General features: G+C 60.2%; 2 protein-coding genes across 5 annotated transcripts in view; one reads left to right on the forward strand and one right to left on the reverse strand.

Annotated features, from left to right (window-relative positions):
* The window catches only part of NIBAN2 (niban apoptosis regulator 2), a 45,006-nt gene extending 33,865 nt beyond the window's left edge, over positions 1–11,141 (forward strand). Inside the window, exons 4-14 of the mRNA XM_037492863.2 lie at positions 363–468; positions 1,627–1,794; positions 5,728–5,843; positions 6,315–6,419; positions 6,510–6,672; positions 7,586–7,773; positions 8,397–8,552; positions 9,082–9,198; positions 9,330–9,437; positions 9,592–9,703; positions 10,014–11,141. Coding sequence (XP_037348760.1) covers positions 363–468; positions 1,627–1,794; positions 5,728–5,843; positions 6,315–6,419; positions 6,510–6,672; positions 7,586–7,773; positions 8,397–8,552; positions 9,082–9,198; positions 9,330–9,437; positions 9,592–9,703; positions 10,014–10,600 — 1,926 coding nt within the window. The 3' untranslated portion in view covers positions 10,601–11,141. The remainder of the gene's footprint in view (positions 1–362; positions 469–1,626; positions 1,795–5,727; positions 5,844–6,314; positions 6,420–6,509; positions 6,673–7,585; positions 7,774–8,396; positions 8,553–9,081; positions 9,199–9,329; positions 9,438–9,591; positions 9,704–10,013) is intronic.
* Positions 11,142–11,817: 676 nt separating this feature from the next.
* The window catches only part of LRSAM1 (leucine rich repeat and sterile alpha motif containing 1), a 29,982-nt gene continuing 13,915 nt past the window's right edge, over positions 11,818–27,884 (reverse strand). For 3 of the 4 annotated variants that reach the window (XM_037492868.2, XM_037492867.2, XM_037492865.2), the window contains exons 14-25: positions 27,792–27,836; positions 26,332–26,402; positions 24,351–24,450; positions 23,136–23,223; positions 22,196–22,270; positions 20,719–20,799; positions 19,308–19,403; positions 18,283–18,381; positions 17,512–17,643; positions 16,282–16,363; positions 15,145–15,293; positions 11,819–14,100 (exon numbers count right to left, since the gene is read on the reverse strand). In XM_037492868.2, the coding sequence (XP_037348765.1) occupies positions 13,975–14,100; positions 15,145–15,293; positions 16,282–16,363; positions 17,512–17,643; positions 18,283–18,381; positions 19,308–19,403; positions 20,719–20,799; positions 22,196–22,270; positions 23,136–23,223; positions 24,351–24,450; positions 26,332–26,402; positions 27,792–27,836 (1,144 nt within the window). In that variant the 3' untranslated portion in view covers positions 11,819–13,974. Of the gene's footprint in view, positions 14,101–15,144; positions 15,294–16,281; positions 16,364–17,511; positions 17,644–18,282; positions 18,382–19,307; positions 19,404–20,718; positions 20,800–22,195; positions 22,271–23,135; positions 23,224–24,350; positions 24,451–26,331; positions 26,403–27,791; positions 27,837–27,884 lie in introns of all 4 variants that reach the window. The other variant, XM_037492866.2, reaches the window with a different exon arrangement.

The raw sequence follows: 27,884 nt of genomic DNA on the forward strand, positions 1-27,884 counted from the left end.
CTCGCTGGCGGCTGGGGATTAAACCGGCGCTGCAGAGGCTGGGGGCAGTTTTGCAGCCCAGTGCTCAACCACTGCGCCACCAGGGGAGGTCCTATCACCCTGGTTTTTTAGATGAGGAAGCTGAAGCCTAGGAGGCCAGGAACCTCATTCTCACCAGTACCCAATGGCGCAGGAACTGAGCCTGGAGCCTGGGTCCAGGTCACTCTGACGCTCAAAGTCCTTTCTCATCTCCCTCCTCCCCTTCTGTCCTCCCCACCTGGGGCAGGCATCACGGAGCAGGGCCCTGGAGCCAGGTTGGGGGCAGGATCTGGGCTTGGCCTACCTTTTACCCCCAGGGACCGTCTCTCTTGCCCTCCCCTCAGGCCTATGAGCGGCAGGTGCCCCCTCGTGCTGTCATCAACACTGCAGGCTACAAAATCCTCACCTCCGTGGACCAATACCTGGAGCTCGTTGGCAACTCCTTACCAGGTAAAAGATCACCCATCCCAGGCTGAGGTGCCCTGCGTGGGCCGGGGGATTTGGCCAGGGGAGAGAGCGCCCTGATCCCAGAGCTCAGGCGACACGTTTGCAGAGAGACCGGCTGGACCTGAACTGACTCCAAGCAGCCCCCTAGGAAGGTCTGAGAGGGGTTTGCCCCACCCAGGCCGCCTGGCATGGTGGGGGCTGGGCCAGCGTGGACCCCACCTAAGTCCCCCACCTGCTTCCTGAGCCCTCTGAATACCAGCCTGCAATGGACTCTCTCTGCCCTTCCCACCGCCCTGGGTCCTCAAGACCTAAGAGAAATCGCAGTGACCCACTTTACACCGTTGAGTGAATATCGCACGGGGGAAGAGTTATTTTGGGCATCTGTTTTCCTCTGCCCTTCCAGAGACTCCCAGAACCCTGCAGGGGCACAGCGGGGTTCCCCCAAGGGGACCCGAGGTGGAAGGCTCACTGGAGCCCACATCCTCCACCCAGCTCTTTAGGATTATGAAGCAGGGCACTAAGAGGACTGACCTTGGGGTGTTGTGTGGCTCCTCGAGTGGCTGCCTGCACCCCACAGAGCCAGGGCGCAGAGCAGGACTGTCATTGTCACATTCACAGCCGTGGCAAGGTCACCGCCCGGGACCACTTATCTCGCTGGATCTCAAATATCCATGTGGGCAAAACAGAGCAAGAGAAAAATCCCTTTGGTTAGTTTGTGCGCCTCGGCCCCCCCATACCTCCCTCCTCCCCCACCTGGATGTTTAAACCACACTTTGGCCTCCACAGCTGGAACTTGGAGGGAAGCCCAAGAAGGAAATGCCAGGTCTCTGACCTGAGCCTGGCCCCTGCGTCCCTTGCGTCTCACTCACTCACTCGCTCTGGAGCTTAGAACTTGACCCGGAGGGGTGTGGATACCAACTCATTAGTTCTAAGAAATGGGTCTAAATGGATGCCGGGGGTCCCCAGTTTCCTTAGCCAGGCTGTGGAGGACAGAGCAGCAAAGGGGAGGCAGCTCTCTGTGGACCCACCGGCCCCCCAGGACAGGCCAGCCGTCTCTGGGCCTGCCCTGCCCCTCAGAGCAGCCACGGAACCAGCTGCCTGTTGACCTCTGGCCGCCGGCGAGCACAGAGGGCAGCAAGTCAGCGGGCTCTGTCTCTGCAGGGATCACGTCCAAATCGAGCACCACGCCCATCCTCAAGTGCCCCACCCAGTTCCCACTCATCCTCTGGCATCCTTCTGCGCGCCACTACTACTTCTGCATGATGACAGAAGCGGAGCAGGACAAGTGGCAGGCTGTGCTGCAGGACTGCATCCGGCACTGCAATAACGGTGAGCAGCCCTGGTGGCCGCGTGGCCTGGAGCAGGAGCTGGACGCTGACACCCAGTGGCCGAGTTCGGTGCGGCAACCCTGCTCTGTGTGCTGTTCCCATTTCTGCCGTTGCGAGAGACCATTGTAATGCTACCCTTAGCCTTCTTCCTTGATGAAAACGGTTCTGTGTTGCACAGGAAAAAATCAGAAAATTGTTCTCAGAGGGATATTGTTGCTGAGCCTTTGGACCCTGGGTCACAGAACCACATTCCTGGTTCTGCCACTTTCTAGCAACATGACCTCAGGAATCAGAGCTTTCGGAGCCTCTGTTAAATGGGGATAACCCCTCCTGTGTCTTAAGGGTTTTGTGACACGCAATGCCGGGTAAAGATCTGTTGTTACATAGCTTCATCCTTACAGCTGACCTATAGAGTCGTCTGGAAATTCCTCAGGCTCTCACTGGCCGTATATGCAAGTTTATGGTATCTCTTCCAGCTCACTTATTCATTCAACAAACATGTTTAATATCTGAGTGCTGACGATGCTTCAAGACAGCAAGGCATTGTCTCTGCCTTTGTGCTGCCGGCAGTCTGGTGGAGACAGATGTTAAACAGATGAGGACTAGGGTGTGATGAGTCACAGCTGGGCTGGGTGCTGGACAGGAATCACCCGGGGGCTTGGGCTGGGTCTGTACTGGGGAGGGTGCTGATCCCATGGATGCCACTGCGACCTGAGGGATGAAGAGTCCTAGAGAGAGGAGGGCTCAGAAAGGGTTGGCAGCTGGCATGGAGGGAGGCCGAGACCCAGCAGTTTGGAAGAGCAACTGAGAAGCCCTGAAGTGGGGAGGGGACCCTGGCCTGGGGCTGGAGGGGCTGGGGCAGGCCAGGAGGCGGTATGTGGGCTCTAGAGCATGAGATCAAGAGGCTGCTGATTCTTCGGGGTGGGTGGGGGTCGGGCTGGGCGTTAAGGGGCTTTGTGCCCTTGGGGAAGGAACAACCTGGTCCTGGACCCTGAACTTCCTTCCCTGTGACCTGGTCTCAGGAGGCCGAGGGGGCAGCTGCCCTGCCGTCCCTGCCAAGGCTGGCAGGCCTTGGGCACAACTCCACGTGGCAGGATGGCTGGTGTGGGCACCGACACCTGGAAGCTGACCACTTGCGGGGACTCGGCTCGCCCCACCCTTCCCCTTGACTCCCCGGAGGCATCTCTGCCTGCATGGAATCTGCCAGGAGGGAGGGACCAGGTCTTTAGTCAGGCCAAGTCCTGCCACCTGGGCCGGGCCCTGCCGCCCACAAAGGGCCTCCTGTTACCAGGTCCCTGGGGGCTGCCAGGCCGGGACTGGGTGGAGGCCATCTGGGCTCTGGCTGCCTGACCTGTGGCATCCTCCCTGCCCCTTCTTCCTCCCTCCCCCCACCCAGGCCTAGTTCACCCTTTCCAGGCTGACCTGGCAGGTGACCTCAGGCCAGGTGGGGTATGGGGGAGGGCGGGAGCCCTGCGCACTTTGGCACTTTGGCCGTGTTGGTATCTGAGCTCTGTGGGATTCCTGGGAAAGTGAGTGAGCTGGTTGGGGCGGGGCTCTGGCCTGCGCCTGGCACATAGCAGCGCTCAGGAGGGGAGGGGAGTCCCTCAGCTGTGGGTGTTTTGGGCAAGAGGGGAGGCCTGGGAGAGCTGCTGGGGGCGGAGGGGGTGCATCCTGTGACAGGAAGGTTCCAGGCCTTCCAGGCTGGTTTTAGATGTGCCTTTCCTCCACCCTGAGCACTGTGGGAAAGTTCTCCCTTCCTCTAGCTCAGAGGCTGGCCTGGAATGTGTGGAGCTTGGAATTGCTCACTCCAGGGGCTGCCAGGAAGTGGGGGAGGCCACACTGGGTGGACACCAGCTGGTGCAGGGCCCCCTTCACATCCGGCATTCCTGGAGCAGCTGGGGGTAGCAGAGGGGACCAAGGGCACCCCGGGCCTGGGGTACAGAGGGCAAGGCCTTTTCCTGTCGGACTAGTCCCCCTCTGCCTGCCACCAGGACTGAGGAATGCAGTTTCCTTTCTTAGCCTGACCCGGGAGGAAAGTGGGAGATCTCAGCCCAGGGCTGGTGTCTTAGTCAGGACCCAAACTGGGGGGTTAGTGTCTCCTGATTCTGGAGGCTGCATGTCCAAGATCAAGGTGTGAGCAGATTGGTTTTCCTCTGAGTTCTCTCCTTGACCTGCAGATGGCTGCCTTTCCATGTTTTCTTTTTTTCTTTTTTTGCTTAGAACTGAGGAGTAGCCAGAGGTGGGGGTGGGTGAGAGGAGTCAGCAGAGACAGAGTGGGGAGCCAAGCAAGCAAATTTTATGGAAATCCACTGCTGAGGGGAGCAGCAGGGAGACAGGGGAGGTCTGCTGCGCCATGTGGGCAGCTCCCTGGCTGGATCGAACTCAGGCCTTCGCCATGGTAGCGCTGCAACAGGGTGGTCCCCAGGAAAGGGGGAGGTTCCCTGCCCCACCCAAGGGAGGGTGGAGCTGAGCAGGAAGAGGAGAAGCTGGAGAAGAGACTAAGGAAGGAAGCAGGATGGAGCCAGGAGACTCAACCCTAGGCCTTTCCCCCTTTCCATGTCTTCACGTGGTCCTCTCTCTACGCTCACATTTTCTGGGTCCAAATTTCCCCTTCTTGTAAGGAAATCAGTCATTTTAACTCAATCTTCTCCTTAAGTGCCTGAGTCCAAATAGTCACATCTTAAGGAACCGGGAGTTAGGGCTTCAACAAATGCATCTGGGGAGACACAGTTCAGCCCGGACAGCTGGGTGCATGGGGGCAGCTCAGGTGGGATGAGCCCCACTTTTGTGAAATCGCAGCTTGGTGTGCAGACTCAAAAAGAGAAAACAAACCACCCCTCCCCCACACTCGCCTTCCTGCCGCAGGCCTCGGCCTCACCTGTCCGCAGGATGTCAGTGCCCGCTGGGGAGAGGTTCCTCCCCTGGGGTTGGTGGGCAGCCCCCCACCCTCCCTGCTGGGAGCTGCCTGGTGTCCCAGCTGGAACACCCCTGCTTTGCTCGGGCTCCTCTGCCTGGTCTCAGGTCCCTGAAACTCAGGGTGACACTCCCCGCAGGCCCCCATCCCACTCCAGGCAGCTGCGGCTGCAGGGGTGGGTTCTGGGCCTCAGTTTCCCCATCGCTGCGCTCCTGCCAGCTCTGGCAGCGGTTCCTGCGGTCGGGTGGATGTGGGCGGGCAGGGTTCTTCCCCACCGGAGCGGGGCTTTTTCTCTGTGGGGGTGACTCAGCCGGTCGTCATCACAGCGGGAGCCAGGGTTTCTGAGGCGCTGGCGGCTGGTTCCCGGTTCCCCTTCTCTTGGCTCTGGAGATGCGGTCGGAGGCCGCCGCCTGGCTCTGGTGTTTAACCACCCTCTTCCACAAGTTGGGTTTCACAGCTTCTGCAGCTTCTCCCCTGCCCACCCCGGCGCCGGCCTGCAGGCCCACGCGAGGCCCGCCTTGCTGCCACCGCACTGGCTTGTGCGAGCTTCTCAGACCAGGCAGGCTCGTTGATTTGGGCAGAAGAGAAGAGAATTTGGAGCCTTCAGTGTCTCTAACATGCCTTGAACGCTGACTCGGGCCTGGGCCGAGGCTGACCAGCAGGCAGGGAGGCAGCAAATGAACTCCAGCCCTAGACGCTCCCCTTTTATCCCTCATTTGCACGTGCGCATGCCCTGCTGGCTTCTCTGCCTGGTGTCGGCGAGTACAGATTACAGGTGCAAGGCCCAGCTTACCTGTGGGCAGGTAAAGGTTGGCAGAAGTGAAAGGAGGCTGAGGACCCCAAGTTTCTTCCATGGGTGATCATCTCTCCTGTCACCAGAGCTGTGTCTGCCACAATGACGTGGGGGAGGGGTGTAGGCGGGGGGGGGGTGCACACGTGGGAGGGGGTGTTGGGCAGTTGGTCTTCGAGGAGGCCCCTGGGCCTCCCTGCTGACCTCCTTGCACCCTCCCTCTCTGGCAGGGATTCCCGAGGACTCCAAGGTGGAGGGCCCCGCTTTCACGGATGCCGTGCGCATGTACCGCCAGTCCAAGGAGCTGTACGGCACCTGGGAGATGCTGTGTGGGAACGAGGTGCAGGTGAGGCTCAAGGGCCAGCAGGGGGACCGGAAGTCACCCGGGAAGGGGCTGGGCCAAGGGATGGGGCTCTGGGCGCTACAAGTTTGGAAGGGGATAAGCAGCTCAGATATGGACAGGTGGAGGCTGGGCGGGTCACGTAGGTGGAGACATTTGCTATTTTGTTCAGTCACTTACTGACCAGGTGCTGGGCTGCTGCGCTGAGCAAGAGGCAGGCAGCCCTGGACTCAGGGAGCAGAAACAGATGTGTGAGAAATAGACACACACTTGCTTGTGCAAGAAGGCAGTGGCGTGGTGTTCTAGACAGGGAGGCAGCATGTGCAAAGGCCCTGAGGTGGGACTCTTGAGGCTGAGGATCCTAAAGGTCACCAAGCAGATCAGCTGGGACCTGTGGGGACAGTGTGGAGGGGGGCATTTGGAATGCAGAGAGGGACGTGGCAGCTGGACATGCTCCCTGCACTGGCTTGTGCCTAGATCCTGTGCAACCTGGTGATGGAGGAGCTGGGCCCTGAGCTGAAGGCGGAGCTTGCCCCGCGGCTGAAGGGGAAACCGCAGGAGCGGCAGCGGCAGTGGATCCAGGTGGGCAGACCTGTGCTGGGGAGTAGGGCCTGGGGGCCGCAGCTGCGGGGGACCCGCAGCCTGGCACTGACACCACGGCTCTGCCCGCAGATCTCCGACGCCGTGTACCGCATGGTGTATGAGCAGGCCAAGGAGAGCTTCGACAGGATGCTGTCCAAGCTGCAGGTGGCCCGGCCAGCCATGGAGGCGGTCATCCGCACCGACATGGACCAGATCATCACCTCCAAGGAGCACCTGGCCAGCAAGATCCGAGGTAGGCAGGCTGCCCCGGCTCTCGTCACTGCACCTGTGTGTTTTATGGATCCATTTCACAGCTGCAACTGGACCCACTGATCATTTTAAAACATGGCGATCGTCTCTGAGCCATTGTTCTTCCAGCCCCTGCGGGCTGTGTTGTGGCTGTTCTTTCTGCCAGCCCAGCTCTCGCAACTCTCATGTCCGGCAGGCGCCCGCCTCTGCTCACGGGTTTTCCCAGGGTCCTTGTCACTGACGATTCTTTCCAGCAAGTCTGACCTCTTGGGTCGTCTGTGCTCCCTTCTGTGCCCAGCCCGATGGGAGCCCTCGGCTGGCCGTCACTCCTCACACGCTGGCCGAGTGCCCTTGTCAGAGGCGTCGGCACCCGAGGGTTCTTCCCTACCAGCTGGATTCCAACTGTTCTTCCCTACCAGCTGGATTCCAAATAAATGCGAGACAGCGGGCATTTATTTTGTGGAGCAAACAAGCAGAGGGAGGGACATCGAAACCCCTGGGTGGAACGCCTGGCCGGCATGTCCAGGCAGCGTCTGCCCGCTGCAGGGCAGGCGCGCTGACCCAGCCACGCCATCAGGCAGGAGCCGGTGCGGTGCTTGTAAAACCCAGGCCTCCCTGATTCTACTCAAGTAATTCTTGTGTTTTTTCTGTTTTAAGCCTTTGGACGAGTAGTTTTCCTAATTTCTTGCCATCAGAGTTTCAGAAATATTGGGGTCTAGTCTTGGAATGCCCTGTTATTTTTGCTGTGCAGATATCTTCCCTTATTGACTGTTTCTCTAGAATCACTCGGTTTGCTGACGTTGCCACCGGTGGTTTGCTTTAAGAACTGACGCGGCAGCGCGCCTCTCAGCGGGTTTCTGGGGTGACTGGGGGCCTCTCCTGGGTGCCACGCGCTAACCAGCTCCCTGTGGGCACAGCCTTCATCCTCCCCAAGGCGGAGGTGTGTGTCCGGAACCACGTCCAGCCCTACATCCCGTCCATCCTGGAGGCCCTGATGGTGCCCACCAGCCAGGGCTTCACCGAGGTGCGGGACGTCTTTTTCAAGGAGGTCACTGACATGAACCTGAACGTCATCAACGAAGGCGGCATTGACAAGCTGGGCGAGGTGAGGCCGGAGGGCCGCGTCCTGGCTGGGCCTGGGCCGGGTCTCACCCCCACATCAGTCCTCGCTGTTGCGCCCTCCAGCCTTTAAACAGAGGGGCTGCTGGAGGCCAAGGGCACGGGGCGGAAGCTGCTGGCTGTGCTGCTGGGGGCAGCAGTCAGAGGAGAGGGGTGGGATGCAGGCCTAGTGAAGAGCCGAGGGAGCAGGGCAGGGGAGCAGGGCCAGGCGGGCTACGGGTGTGAGTGATTATCAAGGCAGAGTTAAGCACACACGTGCCAGTTCATGCTCCCACAAATGGGGACAGCCTCTCTCGCTTGTCCTCAGTTGTTTGATTTTTGGGGTGGACTATCCTCACACAGACCCTGGGCCTGGAGTCCCACAGCTGTCAGGTCCTAAAATCTCAGCCTCCACTTCCATACCCCCCATGGGGGAGTTCACAGACCACAGTCATAGAGTTTGAGAGCCTGAAAGGACCTTAGGGATCGTGAAAACTATGAGGGGCCTGCTCGAGGGGACCCAGCACCCCAGGAGGGACGGGAGCGCCTCTCCCAGCACCGGTGGCTGCTCCCCGCTCAGGCGCCCCAGCTCAGTACACGGAGCTCAGTACGCGCCCCTCCTCCCTGCAGTACATGGAGAAGCTGTCCCAGCTGGCGTTCCACCCCCTCAAGATGCAGAGCTGCTACGAGAAGATGGAGCCGCTGCGGCTCGACGGGCTGCAGCAGCGCTTCGATGTGTCCAGCACGTCCGTGTTCAAGCAGCGGGCCCAGATCCACATGCGTGAGGTGGGCCCGAGCTGCAGCCCTGGACCCCACGCACTACTGACCTTTGTCCCGGGCCTCTGCTCACCCTCCATCCCTGCTTACTCCGGCACACCCCGACCTGTTGACCTTACACCCTGCTCACCCTGCACCCTCACCCCTCACCTGTACCCCACACCCCTGCTCACCTGCACCCCTGTTCGTCCTCGTCTCCTGGGCCTTCCACAGGTGCCACGCGGCAGCTGCTCAGCCCAAGCCTGCTCTCCCAGCTACGTGGAGCCCCCGTCCCGCTGTTCACCTTCCTTGGGACCCCCTCCTTGCTCCCCAGACCCCGGCCCGCAGGGTCCAGGACCTCTGACCCCTCTTTCCTGGCCCTGGTGCCCACCCCAAGCCTCACGCGACAGCCAGTACAAGCGTGACAGTGGACGTGGGAGCCGGCCCACGGGCAGCCCTGCTCGCTCCGCCTGGCAGGCCTGGGTGGGCGACTCTCGGGCCTGGCGGAGGCGCGTGCGACACTCCAGGCCCCTCACGCGCCCCCCGCTGTGCCCTGCAGCAAATGGACAACGCCGTGTACACCTTCGAGACCCTCCTGCACCAGGAGCTGGGGAAGGGGCCCACCAAGGAGGAGCTGTGCAAGTCCATCCAGCGCATCCTGGAGCGGGTGCTGAAGGTGAGGCCCGCGCCCGCGGCTCTGGCTGCTCCCCGGCGAGAGGGCGCTGAGGCTCAGGCCAGAGCACTGGCCTGCGTCCTGCCGCGGGGGTGGTGGCCCACTGAGCAGAGACCCCCGTCCTCTCCCCGCAGAAGTACGACTACGACAGCAGCTCGGTGCGGAAGCGCTTCTTCCGCGAGGCCCTGCTGCAGATCACCATCCCCTTCCTGCTCAAGAAGCTCGCCCCCACCTGCAAGTCGGTGAGCGCACCTGGCCCCAGCGCCCCCGCCTGGCCCCGGCCCCAGGGCCTCACGCTCTGCCCGGTGGACAGGGTGCCCGCGCCCGCTCCCCGCCCGCCTGCCGGCCCTGACCACCCCTGACTGCCCCCCCACCCCCGTCCCCTCACCCGGGCAGGAGCTGCCGCGGTTCCAGGAGCTGATCTTCGAGGACTTTGCCAGGTTCATCCTGGTGGAGAACACGTACGAGGAGGTGGTGCTGCAGACGGTCATGAAGGACATCCTGCAGGGTGCGTGCGCCCCGCCTGGGCTGGGAGGGCCCGGGGTCTCGCTGCCAGGCGGCGGTGGAGGGGCGGCCCGGCGGCCTTCCTGGTGGGGTTAGCGGGGCTGCAAGGAAGAGGCCGGACTTCCGCCCGGGGGCTGGGTCAGGCCTGCGGCTGGCCGTGCGGACCAGGAAGGCGGCCCCGGGCCTGCCTGCGCGTCTTCGCGGGTCCTTGGCATGGCGGGAGCCGCAGACAAGGGACGCGGTGGTCGCTGGCCAGGGCTCGGGAGGACTGGAATCGGGGGGCCGTGGCCTGACCCCGCCCCCTGACCCCGCAGCGGTGAAGGAGGCCGCCGTGCAGAGGAAGCACAACCTCTACCGGGACAGCATGGTCATGCACAACAGCGACCCCAACCTGCACCTGCTGGCCGAGGGCGCCCCCATCGACTGGGGCGAGGAGTACAGCGGCGCCGGCGACCGCGGGGATAGCCCCAGCTCCCCGGAAGCCACCGCCCTCTCGGAAAAGCGGCGGCGGGCCAAGCAGGTGGTGTCTGTGGTCCAGGACGAGGAGGCGGGGCTGCCCTTCGAGGCGGGCCCCGAGCCGCCGTCACCTGTGTCCCCGGACAGCGTCGCCGAGCTCCGCGGCCTGCTGGCCCGGGATCTGCGGGCCGAGAGCCCCCCGCCGCCGGCCGGCCCCCTGCTCAACGGGACCCCCGCCCAGGAGGGTGCCCTGCCCGAGGCCGTCCCTGAGGCCTCCTCGCCGCCTGCCTCGCCCCCCCGGCACCTCCCACCTGGGAAGGCGGTGGACCTTGAGCCTCCCAAGCCCAGCGACCAGGAGACCGGGGAGCAGGTGTCCAGCCCCGGCGAGCGCCCCGCCATCCACACTACCACCGAGGACAGTGCCGGGGTGCAGACTGAGTTCTAGGCTGACCCTGAGCCCGGCCGGACACGGCGCGCGGGTCCCGCCCTCCGAGGCACTGGCCCAGCGGGCTCCGGGCGCGGGCACCACCTCGGTGCCTTCCCCGGAGGCGGCAGGGCTGCTGCGGACCCTGGGCTGGGACAGGCCCACCGGAGTCACTTTACTGGGTTCGGTCACCCTGTTTTGCTCCCTGTTTTCTCTTCTGTGGGGTGACCTTGGGCTTCCTCCCTGTGCCGGGGCCGGGCACGGCTGCGGGGGCTGAGCTCCCGGGTCCCCGCCTGCCCTTCCCCGTGGCCTGTTTCCCTCGCCAGCCTTGCATCCTGGAGGGCGGGAGGGAGGGAGGGGAAGCCGTGTTGGCTGTGAGGGGAGCCGGGAGCCAGCCCTCTCCCCCACCAAGGGGCTCATCAGCCCCGGGGAGTGGAGTGTTGAGGCCCAACTTGGGGTCCTGTTCCCCATCCTGCTCCTCCCACGGGGCCCCAGAGGCCAGCTCCGCTTTCCCCGTGTGGGCAAAGGGAGGTGCAGGGAGGGTCTTCAGACTGCAGCCGGGCTGGGGAAGGGGGGGTGGGGGGCGTGGTAAGCCGGGGCCCTGGGGCCCTGGGGGTGGCATGAGAACTGCCTGGAATGTGCTGGTCCGGGGAGAGGAGGCGACAAGGAGGAAGCAAGCTCGGGAGGGAGGCTGCTGGAGCCCAGGTGAGGCCTTTGCCTCCACTGGCCCCACCCTCCAGCCCCGGGCCTCTTGCTCCCCTCCCTCTTGCGTCCACACGCGCCATGCCATGGGCTGGGGCTGGGGGGTGGCACACTGTCAGAGGCAGGGCTAGAGGGCATGGATCCTGCCTGCTGGGCCACCTCCTAGGTGCGAGCGCCGAGGGAACTGGGCATGGCTCCCGAGACATCGCTGGGGCTACTCTGAGGATAGAGGGTCAGGCTGTGGCTTGGCCCCTGCTGCCTGAGTCGCCTCACCCTGAAAACTCCAGGCCCCTTTTTAATGTCCTCATGAATCCCTTGGGGCCAGCTGTCCTCCTTCCTTAGCCCCTTGTCCCGGGAGTGAGGGTGAAGCCCAGGCATTCTAGCCTGGAGGCCCTGTCCCAGGGCCTGGAACTTTCCCCAGACACCCTCCCCTGCTGCTTGGAGGGGAGGGAGGGCAGGGCAGAGACCAACTCCATAAGGGTCCTCAGCGGGGGCTCCTCTCCAGCCCCATGTCCTCTGTTCCCCAGTCCCTTTCCTGGGGCCTGGGACCCACAGGACATGTGGCTGGTGCTCAGGGACCCCCCTCTCCAGGCCCCCAGCCCTGATCTCAATTTCATCAGTAAGCTCTTCTGCAGACACATTCTGTCTTAAGACTCTAGTGCCTTTGGGGTTTTCAACCATCGTTCCCAGATATTGTATTGAAAATATTATGCAAACTGTTTAAGCTTCTACTACTAATCAATAAATGCTTTATTTAAGGCCAGTGGCCTGTGTCTATGTGTGTGGGGGGGCAGGCCGTGGCAGGAGGAGATCTGGACAGAGGCCACGTCCAGGAGCACCCGCACCTTGGCTTTCGGAGCTCATGGCCTGGCTGGTACCTCCGGTGCAAGCTGAATTCCTATTCCACTTTACAGAGGAGGAAACTGAGGTTCAGAGAAAAGGGGCGCAGAGTGCACAGGTGACCGACCTGATGGCAGCTCAGGTGGGTTGCTCAGGGGGTCCATGCAGGGTGGTCCTCAGGCAGCCTTGGGGACCGTGAGGCCAAAAGATTTGTCAGCGACTTTAAGGCCACTTGGTCCTGGGAGCCCGCAGTGGGGGTGGGCCAAGGGCTCATGGCGGCTCTTCAGGGCTCCCACAGCTCGTGTCCAGGGGGCGTGTACCTCGTGGGCTGCAGGCCCAGGAGCCGGGTGCCCCCATCGCCACCCTGTCACCACGGTGTAAACAGGCGCAGGAGGTAGGAACCTCGGCTGAGGTTATGGGGCACAGACACCCCTCCCACAGCTGGCGGGGACGGCTTTCCCCATCCGCGCTAACATCCATGATGTCCCTCCTGGGAGACTGGCGGCCAGTCTGGGGGACGGCGGCTCTCCTGGTGCCAGCCTGTCCACATGGCCGGTGGCCAAGAGCTTGTCAGCAAGGGTTGAGCTGAGGCCTAGGAGGGGGCGTGGGGGCCAAGGCCAGGGATTCTACTGCAGACTTGCTGTCCTTGACGTGACTAAACTCAAGCTCAGGCCCCTTGTCTGTGAGCCAGGATCAGAAAAGCTTTCCCCCAGGCCTAGAGAAGATTCCAAGAACCTAAGCGCTGTGCCCTGGGAGGTGGCCGCCGCCTCTTTCCATTCCTGGCCAAGCTGAACCCAGGAGGGAGTGTGGGGCGGGGGGTGCATCACAGGTTCCCCAGGGGAAGAGATCATCGTGGCGGAGGCTGCAGTTGCTGCTCAGAAAGTGGAGCCACACCCTGTCCTGGTTCACCCAGCAAGACCACGGGTCCCCATGGGGTAGAGAAAGCAGTGAGCACTCAGCGCCCCCTGGCGGCCACTGGCCCGAAGGCGGCCTCCACGTCCCAGCACACGGAGGCGGGGAGGCTGGCCGGGGTGGGTGAGCCAGGGGAGCCAGGCCTGCCTCCAGCCCAAAGGGAAGGCTGTCCTTGGCTTATAACCACCTGCCGGGAAGTGCACGATGAATGTGCTCCACAGCAAGCGCAGGTGCGCGCTGCTCCTGGAACCGAGCGAGGGACAGCCTGCGCCCGGCGTTCGGGCTCCAACCCCTGCCGGGCCCCAAGCTCTCTTCTCACCCCTCCCCAGGCTCGTGGGGAGCCAGTGATGACCCGGGGGGAGCAGGCTGGAGGTGCCTTTATTGACAATCCTGCGCTGAGTCTGCAAAGCCCGTCACCTGCCCTCCCTTGAGCTACCTGGGGGGAGGAGGTACAAGTTCCAGAGAGGAGGGGTCCAGTGCCCTGGGGAGCAGGAGGAAGTGAGAAGGGGCCAGCGGTGCTTGGGGCACCAGGTCTGCACTGGACACGTCCCTGGACAGTGCACAGCAGCCCTGCAGCTGCACCCTTGTTCCACTGTGGACCCACCTCCCCTTGGCCAGGGGCCCCCTGCAACTCCCACCATCCCCCAGTCAGACAGCTGGCAAGTGGCAGAGCCACACTGGCCAGGACACCGGGTCCTCTGTCCTCTGGCGGCACTGCCGCCTCTCCTCTCCCAGACCCGTCCTCCTGACCTGAGGGTCCTCTCTCTTCCTTCACAATATCCAGACCAGCCTCGGCCCCGCCCCGCCAGCCCCGCCCCGCCTGCAGATGGAGGGTGGTGGGGCGCCTCCCAGGTTGGGGGGCAGGTCCAGGACAGGGCGTCTGAGTCTGGCCAGAGTGGGGGAGCGGAAGCCCTGGCAGGCGGCAGGGGCGTGTAGCCGGCTCAGCTGCTGTGGAAGATCCGGAGGCGCTGGGCAATGTCCTGGCGGCACAGCGGGCAGGTGCGCAGGGGCTGGCAGCACTGCTGGCAGCAGCAGACATGGCCGCAGTTGAGGAAGATCATCTGGGCCTGGGGAGAGAGCGGAGGTGGGGCGGGGTCCCAGCGCAGGCCCTCGCGCTGTACCCTGACAGCCGGATCCCGCGCTCCGGCCGAGCACCCGGGGGCCCCAGAAACCCACCCCCCGCGGCGAGAGGCTAGTCCTGCTTCTACAGCACTTGGAGTGCTTCTCTACATCTCGTGAGGAATCTGAACACACCCCTACGCCCACCCCTTCTTCCTTAAATAAACCTGGGGCTGCACCCTACGATGTCGTGCCGCTCGCCGGCCTTGCCCGCCGCTCCCACTCTCCACGGCCCCTCTCCCAGGCCAGCAGCCGGGGCCTCTGGGCAGGAGGCCGCAGCCGAGCTAACCAGCCCTGCTGGCTGTGTAGGTTGTTCCTGATTTTTGGGGTGCCTGGGCCTGCGCCCAGCCCCTTAGTCTAGAAATGACCCTGCGTGTGGCTCAGAAGCCCGGAAGCGCCCCTGCGCGCTCCTTCCGAGTCGACGTGCTGGACGCGGCTCGCGGCTGTTTGCAAGAGCAGGACACGGGGCGCCGCGGCGGGGGGGGGGGGGGGGCCAAAGCCGGGGTCTGGATAAATCCAGGACCAAGGGCCCCCCACGTCAGGGCACCTCCGGGTCCAGGAGAGACCGTGGGGCATCAGCTGCAGCGCGAGGCGGGGAGGGCGTTTACTTTATATACCATGTCGCTTCCCTTTTGAAAGGAGCGTTCATTTTGGAAGTTTTTTACAAAGATGGGTTTTAAAAATCCTCTTTAGAGAAAACCGTGTTGTTGATGTTTAATGGCTTGGGATATTTTCCTCAATGTATCTGAGTCTTTTTTTGGCATGTAGGAGGGAAAGACCCTCTTCAAAACGAGGGTCCGAGAGGAGGTCGGCGTTGCTCACGCTTGGGCCCCGGGCGCGGGGCATTCTCCCCGCCTGCCTTTTTTGCTTTCCTGAATTTCCCAGGATTTCTGAAGTTGTACGATATTCTTGTACAACTGGGGAAACGTGTTTACAAACAACACGCATGCCCTCGGGGAGGGGGGGCTGGGGGGTCGCTGCTGCGCGCTTACCTCCCTCTCCAGGCACACCACACATTCCGAGGCCTGCGCCTCCAGCTCTGCAGGGGGCGCCGATGGCCTCACTGACCCAGGCAGCTCTTCGGGGGCAGTGGGGGATTCCAGGTCCCCGAGGACCTCATCCTTGGGTGGTTTCAGCAGCTCTGTGGGGACCAGAGGGAGGGACTGAGCCAGGATCACCCCCAAGTGATCCCAACTCCTGGAGTTCCCTGGTCCTGCCTGCCCCAGTGAACAATGAAACTTGGGGTTCACTGATCTCAGAGCCAGGGGAAGGCTCGCCCACATACCCTCAATTTCTTTGAGCTTTATTCTCCCCATCAGTAAAACAGGAGAGGGTGGCAGGGAGTTCCGACCCCCACACTCCCTAGAAACGTCACAGCCACCCTGCAAGGGCTGTGATGAGAAATCTGAGGTTCAAAGGGGGACGCACTTGCCCAAGGCCATGGGGCCACACGGTACAGCCACGGCCCGGGGCTCCTGGGCGGGGCTCTGCGCTGGACTGGGCTGGCTCCCAGCTTCTTTCCCCAGTCACCCTGGAGACGGGACACCCATCGGGCGACTCAAGCAGGGAGAGGAATGAGAAGCTCCCAAGCTCGGTGTGGCCACTGCTGTGCCCTACACCCAGCACCACCCCTGGGGTCCGGACTGCCCTGAGGCAGGACATCTGGAGCAGCCCTGACACACCAGACCGTGCTTCCCCGCTGCTGTGAGCCCTTCTCCGTCCCGGAGCCCATCCCAGTCATGGGTCAGGTTTGCCCTTCATTCTACGGCTTGAAGGACAAGTAGGATGTTTATGATCAGAAAACACCTGAAGGTTGTTTTTAAAGGTGGTTACCACTCTAGACCGTCCACGGCTGTCCCCCAGCCACCCCCAAGGAGGGCTCTTCTATACTTCAGACCATGTGTGCTGATTCCTGGGAGCAGACAGAGGGGCTGGCAAACGCGCGAGCTGAGAGGAGCCCTTCCCTAGGGTGGCACAGCCAGGAGGACCCGAGCTGCAGCCCAGACTTCAGCCACAGGCAGATGTCCCGCGAGGCGGGGAGGAGCCCGCAGGGAGCACGGCAGGGAGTCCTGAAACCTCAGTGACCGCCCCGCCCCAACCACACTCCTCAGAGGCCCTGGTGTTGGTACCTGGCCGCAGCCGGGCTGCCTCCAGCAGCTCCTGGACTCTCCGCAGGATCTCGTGCCGCAGGCCAGCCTCGGAGACACCCACCTGCAGCAGCCCGAGGAAGAGCAGGTTACGGCCTAGGTTGGCGGGAGCCTGCTGCTCAAGCTGCCCCCCCCCCCACCAGGGCCCATAGGACAGCCTGGTTCTCGGCTTCTGGGGTGAGCCTGAGGCAGTAGAACCGCACAGCTGCGAAAGTGACCGCCTCAGCCTGGGCCACGTCAGTGTGGTGGGGAAACGGAGGCCCAAAAGAAACAGCACGAGTCACAGCAACAGTTTCGCAAATGCCTGCTTTGTGCTGGGGCCACACACAGCTTCACCCGCGTGACCTCACGGCACCTCACGACGACCTGTCAGTCAGGACCCATGCCACAGCGCAGGTGATCAGATAGGGAAGGAGGGAGGCTGCTGAGCTGAGTGACAGAAGGGTGTGCTAGAACCACGGCCTGCCGGCCTCCAGAGCCCAGGCGATCAAGCTTGTGGGGCTAGGGGAGCACACAGGGCCTCTGTGCACACAGGGCACCTGTGAGCACTTCTGAGCCCCAGTTTTGCATCTTTTGAGGGGCAGGCAGCAGAACCGAGTGAACAGCACCAATTCTAGAACAGACAGCCTGGGCTCCTAGGCTCAAGTCCTAGCTCTGCTGTGTGACCTCGGGCAAGTTATATCCTTGCTGTGCCTCAATTTCCTCATCTGAAGACGATGACAATGACCACACCTGCCCGCCTGGGCTGTGGGGGCTTCAATGACTTAGTACATGGGATGTGCTTAAGACAGTGCCCGGCACCGGCATCTGTGGGGAGACTGTGCCAGCTAAGTCGAGACTGGCCTACTGTGAAGAGTAACTGAACTAAGGTGATGCAGAGCTCAGCTCTTGCCAGCACCTGCCGGGCCACCAGCAGCTGCCGTTAGGAGATCTGCAAAGCCATGGCTGGGGCCAGGAGGCCTCGAGGAGCCAAGCTGAGCAGCGGGTGACTCCGGGGTCAAGAGGACATACATCCTGCATTGTTCAGCCAGACAGCAGGCAGGGCACAGCCAGGAAGGCTTAGGGAAGGTTATGGGAGGAAGGGGTGGCTGTGCTGGCCACCTGGAAGTGAGGTGACCCTGGAGATTGGCTAATGGCAGATCTCACCAAGAACGGCATGAAAGGCGAGTCAGGTCAGGCTCCAACCTGCCCTGAGGGGCAGCTGGGGCTCACCTTGGCCAGGTCCCCAGGGCTCATGCGGCTCAGCATGTCCAGCGAGATGCGGTGGTGGGCGAAGATGGGCAGGTAGTGCTCAGCAGACAGCTCCACCAGGAGGGCCACCAGCTGGCGCTCCATGCCTTCTTCCTGCAAGACAGGCCCGCGGAAGGCTGAGCGCTCGGGGAGGGAAGAGCAGCAAGCGCCTGCTATTTGGACAGGGAGACAGGACTCAAGTGTGTGTCACACAGGAAACGCACTCTTGGGATCTTTCCTACAAAAGTGTGTGTTACCGCGTAGAGATCACACACAGGGACGTTCATGGCTGCCGTTTGTAAACTTGAAAATAGTAAACAACATCGGTATCACCGAGAGGGGGTTCTTTAAACACAGGAGGCTCGTCCAGATGCTAAAGGTCATGCAGCTGCCAGGAAACGGTGAAGCGTTCTGCAGGCTGGACCTGGGAACCTGTCACGACTGCTAAGAGACGAAAGCAAAGTGCCACGAGGGTGTGTCTGGAGTGACTCGATTATTTTTAAAGAGTGTGTGTGGGGGAGTGAGGAAGGACCGGCCCACAGGGGCTCGTGGGCAGCTGGGGTGCCCGAGCGGGCTGGGCCCCATGTGGGCTGAGCAGCAGGGACAGACGCTGGCTCTCCACTGCCAGAATGAACATGCCCTCTTGGATTTCTCTCCCCACCAGGGCCTGGCACCCTAGAGTCACCAGAAATCTGAGCAGAATGGAACTGGAGGCCCCCCAGGGCACAGCCTCAGCGCCAGAAGATCCCTCACCTGCAGCCTCAAGGACAAGGGTTTCTGGTTCAAAAGCCGCTGATACTGAATCAGCCAGTAATTTTCTTGCTTGGTTTCGCTTTTGGCTTCTAACTCCGCCTGTCAAGAGCAAAGCGGGCGTTACAGCCCAATCAATAAAAACAATGACAGTGACGACTGTGACTTCGGCTCCTCTGAGCACGTGGCTGGCACTTGGTATTTTAAAGGACCTTTCTGACCCACTCGTCTCATGATTAAACTATGGACACGGGACAGGCTGGGGTGCAGCTACCCCAGTTCACCCCTGAGGACAGCCTCAGGGGCAAGGCGCCCGCCCACACTGCAGGGGGCACCTTCGCACCTCTGCGGGAAGAACGAGGCACCATGCAGGTGTCTCCTGCCCTCACAAAGCTCAGGTCTCTCCTCCAGGTGCGGGGGGCGGGGGGGGGAGTGAGGAGTCTAAGGATGCCTTCGGCTTCCAGGGTGGGCTTCGCTGTCCTGACAAAGCGGGCAACTCGCAACACGCTGCTGATGCTGCCCCTTCATCCAGTCTGGCCAGCGTCACAAAGGCCACTGGAATGGGGTGGCCGGGCCGCTGCTGTCAAACGCTCATCGAATGGCCAGCCCTGCTTTCGTCTCCTGGACGTGGGCCCTGTGTCAGCACTCACAGCTGTTCTCAAAAATGCCGGGGGCGCGCTCAGGACAGGAAGAAGGGGAAGTCGCGGGGATGTCAGCGGGAGGCTGGCGGCTGGCCCGTCCGAACGCAGCTGTGAGGAACTCACAGGCGTATCTTAGAGACAGGCAAGGAGCAGGTGAAGATGGGCTGGTTCTAAAGGGGCTTCACGTCTAGCAGGCGCGTAGATGTGCACCGCAACCTTGGGAAACGCATGCCAGAAGCCCGGCTTCGCGGCTCTCCCCCGTGAGACACCTTTCCTTCCCACTCGCCATTGTTCCCTGACGAGCAACATCTACTTGAACAGCCAGCGCTCCTGAGAAGGGTGAGTGCATCAGGGGAGCACAGGCCCACGGGCGCCGTGGACACGCACCAGGATTTCCCGGAGCTCTTCCTCCCGCTGCTTCTTGTCTTTGAGCAGCTGCTGGAGCAGGTTGCTGAGGGCCCAGCGCTGCTCTGCGACCATCTCCTGCAACACAAGACCACACCCAGTGCCATACCCTGGGGCTGTGACAGGACCCCCCCACCTCCTCTCACTGCCGGCAACTGGGGACCTGGTTCAATTCACAGCCCCTGGTCTCTAGGCTGAGAGTTGGGGAACAAAGCTGAGGGCCCCTCTGCCGGGCATCTCCTCCCCCCTTCTCCCCAGCCTGCACCTCCCTTCCCCGGGGATGAGCCAGGCATGGGATCTAGTGACGGGTGACAGTGGAATGGAAAGAAACAGACAAAGGAGATGACAAGCCACAGGCACAACATCGGTCTCACTCACTCCAGAGCATGTGGGCAGGGACAAACGGCACAGAGGGCTGTGTGTGAGCCCTCACCCATCTGGAAAGTTCTACACAGATGGAGGCACATGCAAACCGGAGCCCTGCAGGCTCTCATGGCAGAAGACCAGGGCACCACCAGGGACCTGGCTGCCTCTTGTCTGAGTTGCCGCCCTCATCCCTGAAGACCATTTCTGGGTTCACAAAGGCGCTCCGTCTGCTGGGTCCCCCTCTCTGCTGGGTCCCCCACAAAGGTGGGCCTGGAAATTGATTTCTATTTTAGGGAGGGGAGAAATGGAGGCCCAGGAGGGGCGATGGCCTGCCCGAGGTCACACAGCGCGCCTGTGGTGGGCCTGGGGGCTTCCAGAAAGCCTGTTTTACTGCACTGAGCCCCAGAGACAACGTCAGACTTCTCCGCTGAGAACAGACACGGGGACAGCGACAGACAGAGCTCTGCTCAAAAGCCAGCCCCAGGGTGCACACTGAGGTCCCAGGGAGGAGAAAGGGCCGCCCCTTCTCCTCCACCCACCTAGGTCACACGGCAAGGCTGTGCTGGGACAAACCCGGGGGCCAGACTCGTGGTGGGAAACACTGTCCACTAGTCCCTGCTGCCTCTGTGCAGGACACCGGGCTGGGGTTCACAGAGTTGCTGCCCACAGGGCATGGCAGAGCAGGGGCCAGGCCTCTCCACCAAACATCCTTGGCATTCCAAGAAAGCTCCTTTCCCAGAGGATGTCAGCCCATGAGTCAAACCAGCGCCCCAAAAGCATGGCTTAAAGACAGGGAGCTCAGCGGTGGCCCCGCCCCAAAACAAAGAAAAGGCAGAGATGGAGATGTTGGCCTTGGCAATGAGACCCCCTTCCTCTGACCCTCCTACCTAGCAACAGCCTCACCCCCCAACCTTGGCTGGTGCTGGGCTCCCAGCTCCCAGCACAGAGGAGACCTGCCTGCCTACTGGTGGATGGGGCGGAAGATGGGGTTCTGGGGGGGCAGGGCAGGCCAGGGAGCCCTACATACCTGTAGTGCCTCTGTGTCCAGGGATTTCCTCTTTAACTCCAGCTGTGTCAGCTGCAATAACTCAGTTTCTATTAACTTAATCTAAACAGAAGACGAGACAGGGGGTTTACTGCCATCAGCCGCGGTCCACGTCTGCTGCTGCTCTCTGAAGGCTGAGGGTCTAAGAGCCTTTCCTGGGGGAGGCTCTGGAGGAAGTGGGCCTGTGAGCCTCGGAAACCTCATCAGCGGGGTTCCAAAAGGATTAGTTATTTCATGGTCCTGGGGGCGTTGGCGGCGTGGACAAGCTTGTCCTGGTCCCTGCTGTTGACCTAGAGCTGAGCTCCACGCCTGGTGCTCGGCGGGCACTGAGTGAAGGTTTGTGGAGTGAGGAAGGGACTATCCTCGGAGGTTTGTTCCAGGACGTGGATTCTCACTGAGCCTCTTACTGGTCCAACTTTCTTGCTTCCTCTAAACAGCTGTCACAGGGACAGCAGGGGGACGGAAGTGACTGAGAACGAGAGCGGCAGCAGCTCATCTCTGAGCGCCTGTGTGCCGGGCCTGGCTGAGCGCTTACCCTGCGTCGTCGTTTCATCACTTCTGGCTATGGGGAGGTGGCGCTGCCTCCATTTCCCCAACAAGGAAGCAGAGGGTCAGAGAGGTAAAGTCACTTGCCCAAGGACACAAAGCAGGTAAGTGAGCTCTGGCGCTAAGTAGTCGAGTGTCTGGGGTCAGCGCACACCCTCCGGGGTGACTGGGAGCAAGTGGCCCTGGGGGTGAGACCCCACAGCCAGTGACTTCTCTACCCAGTGCCTGTAAACCCTATGACCTTGACCCTAGCGTCGTGACACTACCAATCCCCGGTCAGAGGAATGAGCTTCATGTCCAGCGATGTGGGATTAAACGAAAGAGGGAAATAAAAAGGTAAGTTGGTTTTGGCCAAAAAGGAAAAGAATAAAAACGGAAAAAACCATGCAAAATGTGAATTCAAAGGTGCTGAATACGATGCGATGAGCGTTCCCATAGCCTGCAAGCCGCCACCGCCCGCTGTGGCCCCTCACCCGGGGGAGCCTCCAGGCACACACGGCCCGTCCGACGGAGGCCAGAGAGGCCAGGGCGAGGCCAGCAGGAGAGCAGCCCCTCTTCCAGGCCGAGGCCATTCCTCAGCCTGCCTGCTCAGGGGGCAGGTGCCCGGCACCTCAGGTCAGCTGGTGGGGGCACTGGGGTTGGAGGGACTGCTTGGTCCAGTGAGGGAGTCAGGCCCGATTCACGGTCAGCCCAGGCTGCCCAAGCAGTCAGGACCATGCCTTCCCTGCCTCCCGCTGCCCAGAGCGGTCAGAAATCATGAGAGCAGGTGGCGTTTGCTGGGCATTTCCAACAGCCCTTGGCCCAGGTCCCGGGAAGAAAGGGCAGTCCCAAGAGTGGCACCGAACCAGGCTCACGCCCTAACCGCTGCCTGGCGCCCTCTCTGCGAGCCGGCAGGACAGGGCCCTGCACTCACCTGGTTCCTGATCTGCCGGTGCATCAGGTCCTTCTTCACCTGGAGCGCCTCGAAGGCAGCCTTCTGCACGGCGCTCTGCAACAGACAGTGGGCTCAGCGGCACACGTGAAGCCGCGCCGGGGCCGCTTCACCTAAGGCTTTCTGTTTCTTGGAGAGAAAATAACTTTTCCGCTCGCTTGTGTACCTGTTTAACATGAGGCTTGTTAAGGCTGACTACGTGCTGGACCCTAGGCACAGCGCTGCCCCCATGACGAGGGTGCCGTTATGCCCCACTTCACAGACAAGGAAGGAGAGGCTCAGGCGCGGATGGCGGGCGCTAGGGTGCACCCGACAGTTCTGCTCCAAGCGCACCTTAACCAAAGGCCGGACAGCACTCTGAGAAGTAGTGTCCTCCCCAGACGAGCCCACAAACACGGGGCCAACTGCCTTGGAGAAGCAGACTGGAGTTAGGGAGAGGGGAGGAGGCACAACTGGCTGGGCAGCAGCAGGATGACATCTGCAGCAGGGGTGGGGTGGGGGTTGGGGGGGTGGGAGGAGACTCTGACAGGCACTGGGGTTGGGGTGGAAGCCAAGACCAGACCATCTGGATAAAAGAAGGATGTCGCCAGCTGGGCTGGAAGCGGGGCAGTGGGTTTGGAAGTGGGGAGCCGAAGGTTGCTCTCAGAGCTCGTGTTTTGGGGTGTCACCACCTGCCCCAATTCAGTCCAGGTGGGATGCGGGCCCACCCAGCATGAAGCCGGTGCCCACCAGGGAAGGAGAGGGGCTTCTCCAGGTTTCAGAGACCAGAAAACCACTGTCCAGAGCAGCGCCCGCCCCCTCCTCCCAATGGCTCGTACATTTCTAAGCTCCTGGTGTTTTGGGTACTGCAGCTCTCCGGGACTGGGCCCTGGGCCCCTGCACCCCTCCCAGGCCCACCCTCACGCCCTGGCCAGGGGCTTACCTCCTGCAGGATCTGGCTGATGGCTTTGTTCTGGTCCATCTGCTGCCACGACAGAATCTGCTGGAACCGCTCATCCATTTCGGCCATGCTGCCAGAGAGACCACAGACTCATTCACCTGAACATTTCCTGAGCACCTACTACGTGCCAGACACCTTGGAGGAATGGGCATAAACCATTGTTTCATTCAGTGCTATGAATGAATGGAGATCCTGCTGGGGGCAATGTCCTGGGACTGGCACGGAGCTTGTCTGCATCCCACGGCCCTGGAGGGCTGGTGCGAAGCTTGAGGGTCTCGAGAGCCGCGAGGGGCATCCACACTGGAGTGCCCCCTGCATCTCCGTGAAGCAGCTCCCGGCCTCTGCCAAGCACCTGCGCTGACCAGGCACTCCTGCCCTCGCAGGGGAGTCGCTGGCCAGGAGTGTGCACCACACCCTCCGCCCAGCTCTCACCCAGGCTGAGTCTGCTCTCGGTCCAGGGAACAAGTCTAGTGCTACTAGTAAAAAATCCAAAATCCAAGTCCCATGTCTCATCTGTGTCCACACTTTGTATAATCTTGGTTTTCAGTCCGTTGCATAACAGCAGTCGTTATTTACCGTGCCCTGGCGTGGCAGGTGTGATGCTCACGGACACCACTGAGCCCTGCACCAAGACGGCTTGAGGGCAGGGGCTGGGATTTAGCCCCACTTTTCTGCTGGGAAGACTGAGGCCCAGGGAGAGAGACTTCACGGCCCCTAGGGGAAGCGGGCCCTACGCTGAGCATCATGTCGCACCAGTGGGAGGGGCACACAGGTGAGGCTGTGGGCAAGCCGGAGCCATTGGCGGGGAGGAACCTCGCAGGCAGCCAGGGCTGCTGGCCCCTCTCTATCTGGGGCGCCTGGGAATCAGCCCAGCTTTGTTCAACCAGCACCTGCTGCTCTTTCACCAGCGAGGCACTGACTCTCTGGGCCTGACTGTGACTGCAAAATGGGGTAATAGGCACAGGCACAGGGCACTAAGGCACAGCTCTTGGCAGCGTGCCTGGCACAGCAGCAGTGCGGGAGAAGCGGAAGTGATTCCTGTCGCCTTGTCACAGTCCAAGAAAGACTCCTGGGGTCAATGGAAAAGTCACAGCACGGCCCAGGCTGGGCACCCTGGTGGGGGAGCTCAGTGCCCGCCTTTCACCATGAGCCAATTCCTCCAACTCCCTCGCTCGGGAAGCCTCTTCCTTACCTTACCTGGAACAGGCCTGCTGGACCAAGTTCTGCCTCTGAGACTCGTAGGCCATCTGGATGAGCCGGTTCTTACAGCTCTCGGTCAGCATCTGCTGCATAGCAGCTGAGGAAACAGGGGGTAGGGAATGAGAGGGGCTGTTCCCCGGGGGCCTCATCTGGTCACCCACATGATAGCCTTAAAAAAATCTCTTTTAAACTACAGCAGTGACTTAAGCTTGAAAGGCTAATTGTAGAACATAACAAACAGCATCCTCACAAAACCTTCCATGACCTTGTCACGCAGAGATATTATTTTGATATCTAGTCTTCTGGTAGTGCTGGATAACAGCCACTGTCTCATGTTACCCTCCTGGATATAAAAATTAAAATGAATGAAAAGCAGAAAATTGAACAGCTATTTGTACACCCACGTTTATGCGATATTATTCACAGCAGCCAAAAAGGTGGCAATGACCCGAGAGCCCACTGCCAGATGACTGGGTAAACAAAATAACTAAATGTGGCAAGTGGACTCTTCTAGTGGAATATTATTTAGCCTTTAAAAGGAAGGAGACTGACATAGGCCACAACATGGATAAATAAACCTTGAGGACATTATGCTGAAATAAGCCAGAACAAAAGGACAAACACTGCACGACTCCACTTTCTGGGCTACCTGGAATGGTTGGATTTGTGGGGACTCTGCAGGGGCTGAGGAGGGAGAAAGGGAGATTCTTGTCTAAAGGGGCCAGAGCTGCAGTTTGGGAAGATGAACCAGCACTGGGGATGGCTGTACAATGAAGTGAAAGTACTTAATGCCTCGGAACTGCACCATTAACCGGGGTCAAATGGTAAATTTTAAGTCTTGCATTTTTCAAACAACAACAACAAAATGGTATCACACTTTCCATGCCACCTGCCACGTTTTGGGATCAGCAGTGGGTGCTCACTTCACGCCCAGAAGCACGAGGACACCTGGGTGATGTGGCAGGCCGGGGCCTCTCAGAAACAACTGGTGTTTGCTCTATTTGGCCCAAGTCAACCTAGACTGACTAGGTGGACAGTCGGCCACTGAGAAGGGCAGTCCCAAAAATAAACTTTGTAAAAACTGTCACAGTCATGATTTCTAAAGATCGAAGAAAAGGGAAGTCCCCTTTACAGACTGATGATTCTGGATCCATGTGCTACAACTCAGTCTCAGTTTACAGAAAAAGAAAACTACACACTCATTTTAAAAAAGTTAAGCAACAGGAAGTTTGAAAAGCAAAAGTCCCCGGCACTGACCCCCATTCCTAATCAGTTAATTTGACAAACAGCCTTCTGAGATACAAATGCATTTTTCTTTTCATAAATGATGAACGATCATGACCTTTAACATGGGGCATTAGCCAGGCAGCCCCTAGGCAGGCAGCAGTGACAAATCCGGTGTGCAAGTGCAGTGCACAGGCCGGGGTGCAGGGTGCCCCGGCCAAGGCACCCAGGATGCTCCCCAGCCTCTGACAAAGGGAGCCACCCATCCAAAAGACTTGTCCTTCATTTAAATGAGGATGTTTTCGGGATCAGGTGGTGAGGCCTCTCTCCTGAGTGTGGGCCAGGAGCCCAGGACCACTCCTGGGGTGGGCAGGTGGGAGAGACCACCTACGAACACGGGAGGGGCCCCAAGGCTCTTGAGCACAGAAAACCTGATAGCCAGGCTTTGTGACACCCCCGCTGTGTGCCAGCCACTGTGTCATGTGACCCTCCTAATGACCCAGTGAGGTAGTTAACGACCTTTTATAGACAAGAAAGCGGAAGCTCTGAAATTAGACTGAGAATGCCACTAAGGTTCTGCAGCTCGTGTCTGAGCTGGGATTCTGAATCCAGGTCCAGCCTGACCCCAGAACCCATGCTCCATGGCTGGGCTTTGCTGCCCCTCTCCAGGGTAACAGTCAGTGCCCGTTACAGGTGACCAGCAGACAGAGGGCTGCACACCCCTGTGCTCAGTCGGCCCCTCCCCCAGACTCACAGGCAATCTCACGGCGCCGCAGGTTCTCTGTCTCCTCTTGGGTTATGGACATTAACTGTTCCATTCTTATTCTAGAAAAAAATCCAACTATGTATTCAGCAGCCTAACATTTCCAATAGGGAAGCCCATCAGATGAATGCCCTCCCTCAGGAAGCCCTCCCTGATGTGCCAACCCATACATGCTCCCTGAATGCCTGCTGCATCATGCACCTCCTCTGGGGCCCTGTTAACCTTTGGCCTAGTAGTTAGGAGGTTTTTTGTACAAAAAGATGAACATTCTCTTTATGCTCATTAGGAAAATGGGCTAAGGATGCAGTCAACTCACTGAGGCTTAAATATAAGTGACCAAAAAACACATGGAAAGACTTTTAACATCACAGATAACTAAAGAAAGCCAAAGCTTCTCTTCATCTATCAGAACGGTTGAGATCAGGGAAACCTGTAAGTGCTGGTGATGGCAATGCAGGTAGAGAAACGGGCACGGTCATATACTGTTGAGAGAAGCATAAACTGGCAAAATATTTTTGGAAGGCAATTTGGCAACAATCCCTGTGTCAAAATGTCCTTCGACTATTTCCCTCAAAAACATTCACATACACGCCTAAGGGCGTATTTAGAAGATGTTCACGGTAACATTTGTAATCACGAAGCACTGGGAACCACTTAGATGTTCACCAACAGAGAGCTAATTAAAAAAATTAATTATGATATAAACACATAGTGGAATATTCTATAGCTGTTACAAATAATGAGGTTTCAGTAATGGAACTACCTCCGTGACCTAAGAAGCAAAAAGTAAAAGTGGAACTTGCACGCGTGCCTGTGCACGCTACGTGTGTGAGCACTTTCCCACCCCACACTGGCGGCGGTGGCCGGGAGGGGACAGAATCCTTTAGCGTTTCTGCAGCTGTGACCTTGGCAGCAGCACCGGCTGCTTGGGGGATGGCCTAGCTGGGGATCACTGGATTCTGAGCCTGGCTCAGGCACAGAGGGAGCTCTTCGGTGTGCTGGATGGACCATGTGCCGCCCACAGCCTGGGCAGGACGGCTCAGGCAGCCGGGCCCTAGCAGCCGGGTCCACTGCAGGAGGGGAGGCTCTCACCAGGAGGCCAGCAGAGTCCATGCGGCCATTTTGGGATTCCTGGGAACCAGGAGGGTGTCCCATTAGTACCTTGAGGTGGACACAAATGTACATTTTTTTTCCTCCTGATTTTTTAGACTAGAAATACAGCTGTACGTTCTACTCACACTCTTATTCAGGTCTGAGTTTTCCCTCAGGAGTTTTAAGTGTTTTAACCAACTTGCAGGCAGAGGTTCTAACCCTCTCCTCCCTAAGCAAGCGAATCGTGACGCTCCTCCTCAGCTTAGGGGCCTGCGGGCATCAGCCCTGAGACTCGCAGGACCCCTCTCCCAGGCCGCACACCCCGGACTTGCTCAAAAGCGCCCGAGCAGAGGCCTTACCTTTCATTCTCCAGCGACTTCAAGATCTCTGAGCTTTTCTTCTGCCTGTGGAGAAAAGCACAAGTGGCCCCGCCCGCAGTCAGCCTCTCCTCC

This window comes from Talpa occidentalis, unplaced genomic scaffold (genome assembly GCF_014898055.3).
Source record: "Talpa occidentalis isolate TD23 unplaced genomic scaffold, MPIMG_talOcc4v2.1 talOcc4.7, whole genome shotgun sequence".
Classification (NCBI taxonomy): domain Eukaryota; kingdom Metazoa; phylum Chordata; class Mammalia; order Eulipotyphla; family Talpidae; genus Talpa; species Talpa occidentalis.